The following is a 12,437-nucleotide window of genomic DNA, read 5'->3' as shown; positions in this document are numbered from 1 at the left end:
CTCTGATACATTTGAGAGAATTAGCTCATTAGTAACACTGATTGCTTCTCCCCTGCCCTAAAACAGCTGGGGAAAAAAGCAATTTACAATTTTTTTATATTGGTAAAATATGCATTAGTTACCGTTTGAAACAATTCTTTAAGAGTACATTTCTTTGACAGTAAGTACATTCACGTTGTTTTGCAACCATCACCACCATCCTTCTCCAGAACTATTTCCACCTTGCAGAACTGAAGCTTGTCCCCATTCACAGTAACTCGCCTTTCCCCCTTCTCCCAAACCCCTGGCAACCACCATTCTACTTTCTGTTTCTTTGAATTTGACTGTTAGGTACTGTGTATCAGTTCAGTGACTGATTTTTAACTTCCTTATATCTGCTCTTTGTTAGTTGGTTTAGATGACCTTTTACAGAATCCAAAGTATTTAGTTGGTACTGTGCCCGAAATTCTAGAGCAGTGCTGCCACAGTAGGTCGTGATGCTGCAAACATTTCATGTCTGTGCTAACTGATAAGGTAGCCAGAAGCCACGGATAGCTCCTGAGTACTTGAAATGTGGCTAATGCAACTGAGGTACTGAATTTAAAATTTTAGAAACCCAGCATTGGTATCATTGCAATTCAATGGGGAGAGGAAAGTCTGTTCAACAAATGGTGCTGAACAACTGGTGCACGATGTAAAAAAAAAAAAAAAAAAAAATCTGACTCTGAGGTATGCAAAGATTTTAGGACACAGGAAACACCAATCATTAAAAAAAATGGTAAAATGAACTTTGACAAAATTACAAGCTTTTGCCTATCAAAAGCAGTGAAAAAAAAAAGGTAAGCCATATATTGCTATGCTTGCCCTTTTTTTCACTGCTTTTGATAGGCAAAAGCTATATATATATATATATATATATATATATATATATATATATATACACACACACACACATATATATATCTGTAATTCACAAATCAGTGGTCAATAAAAACATGAAAAAGCTGCTCATTGTCATTCATTCTCAGATGTATGCAAATTAAATTCATGAGAAAACACTGCATACCCATGAGAATGGCTAAACTTAAAAAGGTCAAAAATGCTAATGTTGGTGATGATAGAGACAGGGTGTTGGTAGGTTCTCTTTGGAACCTTCATATACTAATCACAGGAATATAAATTGGTATACCCATTTACCTATTTATTTAAAGACTTTATTTTTTAAATTCCTGCCACAACTTCATTAACAGCACTAAAATAAAGTCCTTTATTTTCTGTGTTTCCTCAAGATTTCTTATAATTTGCATAATCCTTTACAATGGACTCCATATTCTTCTTGACAGGAAGATAAAAGAACTGTTTTTGCTTGGCAATTACACCTCAGTCATCAACAATCATGGTTTTAGTTCTTCAGAAATGTTTTTTTTTTCCAACATTTATTTATTTTTGAGAGACAGAGACACAACATGAGTAGGGGAGGGGCAGAGAGAGAGACACAGAATCCAAAGCAGGCTCCAGGCTCTGAGCTGTCAGCACAGAGACGGATGCGGGGCTTGAACTCATGAACTTTGAGATTGTGACCTGAGCTGAAGTCGAATGCTTAACGGACTGAGCCACCCAGGAGCCCCTAGTTCTTCAGAAATGTTTAACTTCAACTCTGCTCATGAATGTTTCCAACAGCAGGATCTACTCTGGCCCTTTTCTTCTGAGGAGGCTGAAGTGTCTCACTGGTACTGCCACCATTTCCATTTCTGGGTGACTTCAACATTCCTTTCTTACAGATCAGACATCCTCTTCCCTGGGGCAACACCTCTCACCTTTCCCTCTGAATGTTGCTCCTGATTGACTTTGTGTGTATGCGCATGCGTGTATGTCTCATGGACTTCTGGAAATTGTTTCTGTGGACTGGTTTCCATATATTTGAGTACTCTGCTTTCTGGAACCCCTTCCTCCCAGTTTTCATTCCAAAATGAATACACCTGTGTAACCCTACTCAGCTTAAGAAATAAAACATTGCCAGCAACCTGGAAGCACCCGCCTCCACATCCTTCTAATCATTATTGACCACCAACACAAGAATATGCTTTTAAAGACCATGTCTTTTAATTTTTTGACTGTTTGTAGTAGTTTGCTGATTTTAGATCCCTTGACTCAATTTCAAAGTCAATTAAAAATATTTCTAAGTTGGGGCACCTGGGTAGCTCAGTTGGTTAAGCATCTGGCTCTGCATTTTGGCTCAAGTCATGATCTCCCGGTTCATGGGATAAAGCCCCACATCAAAACAAACAAAATAGACTTTTAAAAAAGAGGAAAAATATCTCTAAGTTCATTTACTTATTATTTATTTTTTAAAAATGTTTAATTATTTATTTTTGAGAGAGAGAGAGCACACAAGCAGGGGAGGGGGAGAGAAAGAGAGGGAGAGACAGAATCTGAAGCAGGCTCCAGGCTCTGAGCTGTCAGCACAGAGCTGGATGCAGGGTTTGAGCCCATGAACAGTGAGATCATGACTGAGCCAAAGTTGGATGATTAACTAGCTGAGCCACACAGGTGCCCCTATGTATTATTTTTTAAAGTTTATTTACTTTGAGAGACAGAGTGTGTGTGTGAGCGGGGGAGGAGCAGAGAGAGAGGGAGACAGAGAATCGCAAGCAGGCTCTGTGCTATAAGTGTGGAGCCCAATACAGGGCTCGATCCCATGAATGGAGATCATGACCTGAGCCGAAATCAAAAGTCCGACACTTAACCCATCAAGACACCCAGCCACCCCTAAGTTTATTTAAAAAAATTTTTTTTCACATTTATTTATTTTTGAGACAGAGAGAGACAGGGCATGAATGGGGGAGGGTCAGAGAGAGAGAGGGAGACACAGAATCTGAAACAGGCTCCAGGCTCTAAGCTGTCAGCAAGAGCCCGACGCAGGGCTTGAACTCACGAACCGCAAGATCATGACCTGAGCCAAAGTCGGACGCTCAACCGACTGAGCCACCCAGGCGCCCCTAAGTTTACTTTTTAAATAAAGTTTGTTATTCCTTGGTATTCTAAAGGTATTGTGCGTATGAGGCAATAAACTTTGGCTTTCCAGATTTTTTTTTTTTTTACAAAGAACCCTGATTTATTATTGGCTTATTAGTTGATTCCTAACATTTTTCTACTAACAATTAAAAGATGTCAAGTTTATCTTCATAGTGTGAGAGGCTCATCAGTCTATCTGAATGAAGCAGGATTACAGGTTTAATTGAAACTCATTGTCCAAAAATAGTATGTATGACAACTGAAAGTACTCACTGAATAATACAGATCCTAGATTTTTGCTATTCCAAGTGGTGCTTGTTAGTCTGTAGTACCTGCCATGACCTGGGACCTTGTGGAAATGAAATGAATTGTGGAAATGCAGAACGACAGGCCCTAGACCTTCTGAACTAAAATCTACGTCATGGCAAGATCCCCAAGTGATTTGTACATATATAGAGGTTTGGAAAAAAAGAGCATCCAAGATTTTAATAGGTTCATAGTTCCAACTTTTGATTTTTTCCCTCCAAATAAAGTGTGTGCTTGAAGGAAAAGCCAGAGCTGGAGGACGAGGGAAGGGCAAAGACCTTGGTGGTGCTAAGATCTGGGCTTCCTTCCAGGAAGGTGGAGCCTCTTCAGCCTTTGGCTGAAGAAGCACTTTTCCTTTTGCCCTCATTCCCTCTTAGAGCCCACCCTTCCTTGGCATGTATAGAGTGTTAACACTGATCACCAAATGAATAAATCGTAACAAATCAATACCCTTTTCTACTGCTTTCCCTCTTATAATTTTTCACTTTCTTAGTGAAGTTTTGCAGAAATCATGTTTTGGGGTTTATGTATTTAGTGGTTTTCTTCTGGGAAAAAAAGAATTATGAAAATGACGTGATCTAACACTTGACATAGCATAGCTTATTAGACTATGTTCATTTTGCTTTGATTCACACAATGTTTTAATATTTACATTTTCTTGGATAAATGTTTCTGTTACGTAAAATACGTGACAACAAAATTTAGTTTCTGTGTTTCTAACCTTTACCCTGAAACTCCCTATGTAATTGAACATTATTTCAAGTTAAATCAGATTCTCCAGAGACATCAATTATTTTAGAGGGCAATGCCTACTCCTAGGGAGATAATAATGATACTGATTCAAATAGGATTAAATTATCTCTCAACTCAGAGAAAGTGAGAGGAAAAACAAAAGAAAGCTTTCTTTAAAGAATGCCAGCTATTAATGTAGAAAGAATGAGAACATCACCATTTTGTAACTCCCAGTGGAACAGCTGATTCAGGCAAAGCAAGCATCATTAACTGATATTAAATCAGTGAGATGAAAGGTCAATGGGTGTATTAGTTACATATTTTAGTGTAAGAAATTACGCCCAAATTAGCAGCTAAAAACAACATTAATTTACTCAATTTCTAAGAATCAGGTATCCTTGAGCAGCTCAGTGGTGTGCCTCTGGCTCAAGGGTCTCATGAAATTGTAGTGAAGCTGCTGACCAGGACCACTGTCATTTCAAGACACCTCTGGGGCTGAATGATCTGCTTCCAAGCTCATACATGTGCTAGGAGGCAGACTTTAATTTCTTGAGAGCTGTTGGAACATGGTCCTCAGTTCTGTCACACAGCGCAGGCTATTCTATAGAGCTGCTCACATCCCCTTGCTTCCGCCTGTGTTGTTAGAGTAGGAAGTTAGTTAGGTTTTAACAGAATGCCTGTAGGCCAGCAAAAGGGGAGTCATGGCCAGCTCCCGGGGAAAGTAGAGACCTGTTCTGGCAGCACTCCAGAAACAAAGCCACAAGAAGCTGGATCAAACCAGAGAGGCCCAAGACCAGGAAGACCAGAAACCTTGACCAAGTAAGGGAGAAAAGGCACAAAAACCTGCTCCCCCACAAATCGCCTCCCCAGGTAATAAATATTCCACCAGCTTTCGTTTGAGCTCACCTGAGTGTACTCTCATTTCATAAACTTTCCTACTTGCACTGTTCAACTGTTGTGTCTGGTCTTGGATTCTTTCTTGTGATGAGGCCAAGAGCCTCTGGTGACATTCTGGAGACAGGCTGGGTGGAGGTCTCAGGGCCCCAGGGTCTCCCCAATCTACCCAGCAACAGTGTGCATGGCCAGAAAGAGAGGCAGAGCCAGAGAGCCTGAACCAGAGGCAGGTCTCTTTACAACCCAATATTGGAAGTGACAATCCTACCACTTCTATACATTTTATTTGTTAGAAGACAGTCAACAAATCCAGTTCATGTTCAAGGGGAACAGATTACAAAAGTGTACGAAGGCCAAGAATGAGATCACTGGGATCATCTCAGAAGCTGCCTAACACTAAATGAAGAATGAAATGGTTTTTGTTTTTTTTTTTTAATTTTTTTAACGTTTATTTATTTTTGAGACAGAGAGAGACAGAGCATGAACGGGGGAGGGGCAGAGAGAGAGGGAGACACAGAATCTGAAACAGGCTCCAGGCTCTGAGCGGTCAGCACAGAGCCCGATGCGGGGCTCGAACTCATGGACCACGAGATCATGACCTGAGCCGAAGTCGGACGCTTAACCAACTGAGCCACCCAGGCGCCCCTGAAATGTTTGTTTTTTTTTTAAACATTTACTTAGTGTTGAGAGGCAGAGAGAGACAGAGTGCAAGCAGGGAAGGGGCAGAGAGAGACAGAGACAGAATCTGAAGCAGGCTCCAGGCTCCGCGTGGTCAGCACGGAGCCCGACATGGGGCTCAAACCCACAAACCATGAGATCATGACTTGAGCTGAAGCTGGACGCTTAACTGACTGAGCCATCCAGGCGCCCCAAGGAATGAAATGTTTATATAATGCCAAAGTATAACTCCATAGAACTTCCTGGCACAATAGACTGAATTTCACAACATTACCCATGAAGTAGCCTTGTCAAATGTGTTTACTAAATTTAATTAATTTTTAGACTTAATATTACTTCATAGTACATTGAAGGGATGGATAAAAGTTACCAATAGCTCGAGGAAGCAGCCAGACAAACCTGGATGTAGGTCATTCTACAAAACAACCTTGTGGGATTCTTTAAAAGGTCAATGTCATGTGGGAAAAAAGGTTGGGGGATTAATCCAAACACTAAAGAGATACAACCAAATACAATGTGTGAATCTTGACTGGATCCTGGATTGTACAAAACTAACAGAAAACAGCTAGAAAGACATTTTAGGGATAATTGAAGAAATTTTAACATGTGATAGATATTAAACTATATTATACAGTCATTATTAATTATTATTACATAACTAAGTATAATAATGGAGTTATGATTTTGTAGGAGAATGTCCTTATTCTCAGGACAAGCTGAGATAGTTTGGCGTGGTATTACAGAGTCTGCAACTAACTTTTAAATGGTCCAATAACCACCACAGGTATGTATATGTGTATATATAGAGAAAAAAACAACCATGGCAAAAGGGTAATAGTAGGACACTAGAGTATATACTGTTCGTTGCACTATTTTTTAAAAAGTATTTTAAAAACTTTTCCATGTGCTTGAAAAGTTTCAAAATAAAAAACTGAGAAAAAAATTTCACTGAAAAAAATTTCACCTCCTAATTCCATTGGTCTTAAAACTCTATTTTAGCTAGTCTTTCCCTCTGAGGAATGTCTAAAATAATAACCCTTCTCTTTTGAACTCAAGAAACTTCCTGAGCACAACTACTAAATATATCATGCCACTTTGTATTAGAGTCGACGGTTTATATTTTGGCTTTGTCACTCAACTGGAAGCTCCGTAAGGTAAGGATGGGGTTTTGTATGTATCACTGCACAAAACCAGGCATAGAGAATTACACACATTACACCACATCTGTTGATGCTTATAAATTAAGCCAAAGTGAAATAAGAAATAAAAGCCAAGCAGAGAGTTCACTTTAAATATTGGTGTGTAGTTTATACAGTAGAGAATTTGTTCTGCTCTCAAATCATTATTTTTGACCCATATTCTTCACAATATTTATTTTTTATTTAAAAGTAGCAGGTTGGGGTGCCTGGGTGGCTCAGTCAGTTAAGTGTCCAACTTTGGCTCAGGTCATGATCTCGTGGTTTGTGGGTTCGAGCCCCGCGTTGGGCTTTGTGCTGACAGCTCGGAGCCTGGAGCCTGCTCCGGATTCTGTGTCTTCCTCTCTCTCTCTGCCCCTCCCCTGCTCACACTTTGTCTCTCTCTCTCTCTCTCTCTCTCTCTCAAAAATAAACCAATATTAAAAAAAAACTAAGAAAAATTAGTTTAAAGAGAGAAAATAAAAAAATAAAAGTAGCAGTTTAAAGCCTAATTTTAACATGGTTAATAATACTTTTTCTTTAAATAGGGGTTTACAAAGAAGTTTATAAATCTTGTATCACTAAATTTTACCATGTGGTAAAATCCTGAAGTAATAAATGGAAAATGTGTTTAATTTACAGATGGTTAAAAAAAAGGCATGTTTGGGGGTGCCTGGGTGGCTCAGCTGGTTGAGCGTCCAAGTCTTAGTTTTGGCTCAGGTTATGATCCCGGGGTCATGAGATCGAGCCCCAGTTCATGCATGGAGCCTGCTTGAGATTCTTTGTCCCTCTCTCTCTGCCCCTCTCCCCAACTTGCACGTCCTCTCTCTCTCTCAAAAAAAAAAAAGGCATATAAAAGAGAAGAAGTGACCTATATTACATAATCAATTCCCAATACTTTATTTCTCTTTTCAAAAATACATGCTTATTTTTTTGTTTTTTGCAATGTTCATTGCATGCTTGTTTTCTGCTTGAAGAGTTGGGACTGTATTTTATAAATTCTTAGGTCAAGAAATGTGACTTAATTCATTAAAAAATATATTTGTACGTACTGTGTAATTTTAGCTGCACTTTATGAACAGCTGCTTCTTGAGATAGGTCTGTTTCATTTATAGAAGAATCTATAATAAATCAGCATTTATTTTGCTGATTTAAGGTTTTCATCCAAAAATTCAGTAATGGCTTCTTCGTCTGCTGAATGAAGTAGTCTTTGAATTAGCTGATCCAGATGCTTCTCTCCACATAAAAATTCCTGGTAAAAGAGAGTTATTATAAAAACCTGATTAGTAGAAATAAGAGAAACAAAGCAAAGAATTAGATGTATATTTACTTTGTTTCTTTACAGTCCATATTTAATAGCAACAATGGATTACTGAAGTGGTTCTACAACATAATGAACACAATTGCTAACTTGGGAGGATCCTGTTATATTGGCTTTTTATGTAAAAAGTGAATCCAAAAGAGTAAATGGAATTCTACTCTTTCTTTGTTTCCATTAGCATTTTATTTAAAAATCAATCTTGTAGAAGTTGTATCTTTCCAACTCTGGAAACACCAAAACAAAGGAGATCTGAATAGACTTGAAATTTACCACCTCTCTCTTTAAAATTCCTTTGCTTGACTTTCCTAACAGGGTTCTAGGTCTCAAACCATCTTTGGGAGGATGTTTGCCTTCTTTTGTTCCCCAGAAAAGATAAGGCTTTTTACTCTTGCCCTGAAAATTCCACCCTTTTCATTCATAACACATTATTTCCCAAGGGCAAGAAAGACTGAAATGCCTCCATCAATGCCCCAGGCACCTTGCTGCCACATTAACATGCACAGCCCCTCCTTGCCCTTCTCAGCCTTGCCAAGTCCTCTGGACCTCCCAGGACCATTTCAAGCTCAAACTTCTCATGCCAACCCTCAAATTTAGATTGTATTTAATCCATTAAGTGGCTTATACTAGTTCTGTTTTTTCTTAAATTGGAAATGTGGTTTTAAAATGTAGAAGTCCTGTGCAACCAAAAAAATATTTATGCCAAAATATTTAGGGGACAAACGTCTTGAGGTCTGCAACTTGCTTTCAAATGGTTCACCAGCAACACAGGAGGTGGAGGAGGAAGAGAAGGCAAAGGCAGCAAATGTTAACAACTGTTGCATCTAGGTACAGCGTGTGTACTGATTCTTTTTTTAATGTTTATTTTTGAGAGGAGGGAAGAGAGAGAGAGAGAGAGAGAGAGAGAGAGAGAGAGAGAGAGTGCATGCATGCGGGAGGGGCAGAGAGAGACAGAAGCAGGCTTCAGGCTCTGAGCTGTGACACTGGGCTCAAACCCATAGCTATGACCAGAGCCAGGGTTGGACGCCTAACCAACTGAGCCCCCCATGCGCCCCTTGAACCAGCCTTCAAAGTATACTTGAAGTTTCTAAATAAAAAGTTCAGAAAAATAAATGCTCTTATGTTTACCTCAAAATATGTCTATTGGGTGAAAACTGTTCAGTTAGACTTCCTTGTAGTCTTCCCTACAGTTCATCTCTACAAGTCACTAAAATAATGACTAAGTACCTTTCCTGTGCCACAGAAGTTCTGTGTAACAGAGTTGTTGGGAACAGTGAATTAGCAGAGTCCTATATTTTAGAAATGTTCAAAATCTAGACACTGGCCTAATGGGACCATTTCAATGTCAGCATCCAGAACACAGAACATTTAAAGTTTTGATGTAGGTATGAACTAATCTTATTTTGGTCTTTCTTGAATGATCTTAAAGTTGAATTTTAGGTTAAGTGTATACATTTATCTCTCCGATTAAACTATAGGGGGAACCATGCCTTCCTATCTTTGCATTCCACAAAACACCAGCATATATTAAAACCTCAATTAAACTTTAAAAGTAAAGCAAAAGCACTATGATAAGCTTTTAAATTAAGATTTAAACCATTTTGAGCATAATATGGAAACTGCTTATAAAATTAGCAGGCCCAGAACTCAAATGATCATGGTATTGCCAAGGTGATTTCATCATTTGGAAATTGTATCAAAAGGATCATCCCTCTAAAATGATAATCACATCACACGTAGAGTTCAATTGGATTAACCAGAGTGCTAGAGATAGAACAAGGATGAATGACTTGTGGTTCCTAACCTCCAGAAGCTCATAATCTAGTGACAGAGTGAGGCACCACAATCAGAGCAAGAAATCAAGGAAGCAACTGAGGGTTGTAAGGTTAATTTTAAAAGAAGGTGGCAGGGCGCCTGGGTGGCTCAGTCAGTTAAGCGTCTGACTTCAGCTCAGGTCATGATCTCACAGCTTGTGAGTTCGAGCCCCATGTCGGGCTCTGCGCTGACAGCTCAGGGCCTGGAGCCTGCTTCACATTCTGTGTCTCCCTCTCTCTCTGCTCCTCCCCTGTTCACTCTCTGTCTCTCTCTCAAAAATTAATAAGCATTAAAAAAGAAAAAAAAGAAGGTGGCATCAGGGAAGAGTTTAGGCAGGAAGAAAAAATTTGCATTAGATCTTAAAAAGATAATAGTATTTCTCTAAATAGAGAATGGAGCATTTCAGTCAAAAGGAGGATGAAGAAAGGCATGAAAACAAAGTATTCAGGGCAAGGGAAAATCTTCAGTTTAAAGGAAATACAGGGCAGGAGATAGGTTGATGTTCAGGAATTTGCACAAGGACTTTGAGAAACAATAGAAACATAAAACAATATATTATAGGGTAGTCTGTGCTTCTTATCTAGATGAATGAAAATAAAAACAAAATCACCTACACGAGAACTCACACTAAGAATATGAGGTGATCTCACAGAACCCAAGGATAGGAATGTAAAGGCTGGTGCCACCACCCTGGGAATGCAGCCTACGAATAAATGAATGCGGGTATTAAGATCATCAAGATTCTTTCCATCCAGTTCTATTTTTGCTCCTTTCAATACATCAGCTTCATCTCTTACTGAACACTGCCTTCTCCTCGTGGTTTGGAAATGTGGCTTCTAGCCTCTTATAAATCTTACACATTTCAGCTTTAGCCAAGAGAGAGACTAACCCTCTTTGTCTCCGGTTTAAAAATGCTAGGAAGGAACTCATTGGTGGGGGCTTGTTCGGATTTCCTCCCCAAACAAACCAATTATTGTCTTCAATCGTGTAAGAGCAGAGCAGTTTCATCAAGAACTATGTAAATGGAAGGAGGTCAGGCTCTAAAATAAAGGAGCAGAGCTGAGCTTAGCTGAGCTAAGTCCCACAGACATCCACTTTCTTTCCCCTCCACGCCTTCCATTCTGTCCTGGGGCTACTGCCCTCGGATTAAGGCCCTCAATCACTTTTCCTGCCTCATCTACAACTCTTACAGTTCCTAAATTATTCACTCCTACTTGTCTCTTTACTGTCCTTCATATAGATTTTAATGTTTTACTACATTTTTTTCGTGACATTTCCAAATTTCCTCCTTTCACCAATATGGGATGTTTTCTTTCTTTCCAATAGGTGGGTTAGTCATAATGAGAGCACGCAAATATAATTTCCCTTACATTTTGGAGTCTGGCATGCTAGTTTCGTCAGTAATAACATGTTATTATAACCAGGCCAAAGCCAGGTATTTTATAACTATAAAAGCTACTTAATTTGCCTGTTTCAATACTGAATACCAACTGAGGACCTAAGGGCTATTCTAAAAAATATTACTGGTCATAAGAATGCAGCTGTCTCAGGAAAAACCATCACCACTACCAGAAAACAAATGAAAGAGTATGGTGTAATTACAACAATATGGCCAAACATATTTGGTTATTGCTGTGTGTTTCCTGAGGAAAGGGAAGTGAGCAAATATCTTCTCCTTTTTGACAAGGCTATTATGTTCCTATTTAAGACAGTATTAAATTGCTGAGAAGACAGAGGAAGTGGCATAAGATACACAGAAATTTCTAAATATTTTGAAAACACAGACATTTCCCCTTGTAAAATGAGGACTTTAATTTTGAGTATAGAATGGGACAGAATCAAATGAAAGAAGCCTTATATATCACATGGCATCAAGGAAAAAGATCAGAACTTTCCATCTCTTGCCTTTTGTACACAGTCCTTTATGAGAACCACTTCGTTTTCCCCTTCAGTGGAAGCAAAAGGGGAATCTTCCTGTGCTTCATCATTAATGATTTATGTCAGTGATCCGGCCAAATGGGATTTAGTTAGGTTAATGTTCAAACCATGATGAGAGGGTCTTTCTCCAACAGCATAATTATAACTCCTGAATCTAATGAACAATAATACATCGTGGTAAGCAGAACTCTAAGATGCCCCCTGGTGGAGGGCTTGCAGAAGTCCCTCCCTTACGTCAAGGCAGAAGCTGTGAATATGACAGAATATCACTCCAGTGATTAGGTGACTAATCAGTTGACGTTGAGTCATTCAAAAGGAGTATCACTGGCATGGGCCTGACCTAAGCAGATGAGCCCTTAAAAAGGCCTGCGCCATTCCTGCAAAAGATTCAAAGTGGGATTGGGCATATGGAAGGGCCACCAAGCAAGCAACTGGACCTGAGAGCTCTGAACTCATCTCTGTTGTGTCCAGATTTTTAACCTATATAACCATTAAGATATAATATTTTAAACCACCAAATTTGTGGTAATTTGTTACACAGCAACAGGAAACTGATACAGTGTATACATGCATATTGAATATACCTT

At 39.1% G+C, this 12,437-nt stretch overlaps 1 protein-coding gene across 6 annotated transcripts in view; it reads right to left on the bottom strand.

Annotated features, from left to right (window-relative positions):
• Positions 1-7,663: 7,663 nt before the first annotated feature.
• MTRF1 (mitochondrial translation release factor 1) overlaps positions 7,664-12,437 on the bottom strand; it is a 51,523-nt gene continuing 46,749 nt past the window's right edge. For all 6 annotated transcript variants that reach the window (XM_047080376.1, XM_047080381.1, XM_047080375.1 and 3 more), the window contains one exon: positions 7,664-8,031. In XM_047080376.1, coding sequence (XP_046936332.1) covers positions 7,918-8,031 — 114 coding nt within the window. In that variant the 3' untranslated portion in view covers positions 7,664-7,917. The remainder of the gene's footprint in view (positions 8,032-12,437) is intronic.

Source organism: Lynx rufus, unplaced genomic scaffold (genome assembly GCF_022079265.1).
Source record: "Lynx rufus isolate CCGP_SWC_20201006 ecotype Redwood Valley unplaced genomic scaffold, mLynRuf1.p SCAF_1, whole genome shotgun sequence".
In the NCBI taxonomy this organism is placed as follows: Eukaryota; Metazoa; Chordata; class Mammalia; order Carnivora; family Felidae; genus Lynx; species Lynx rufus.
This window is presented reverse-complemented; position numbering and strand designations above follow the sequence as displayed.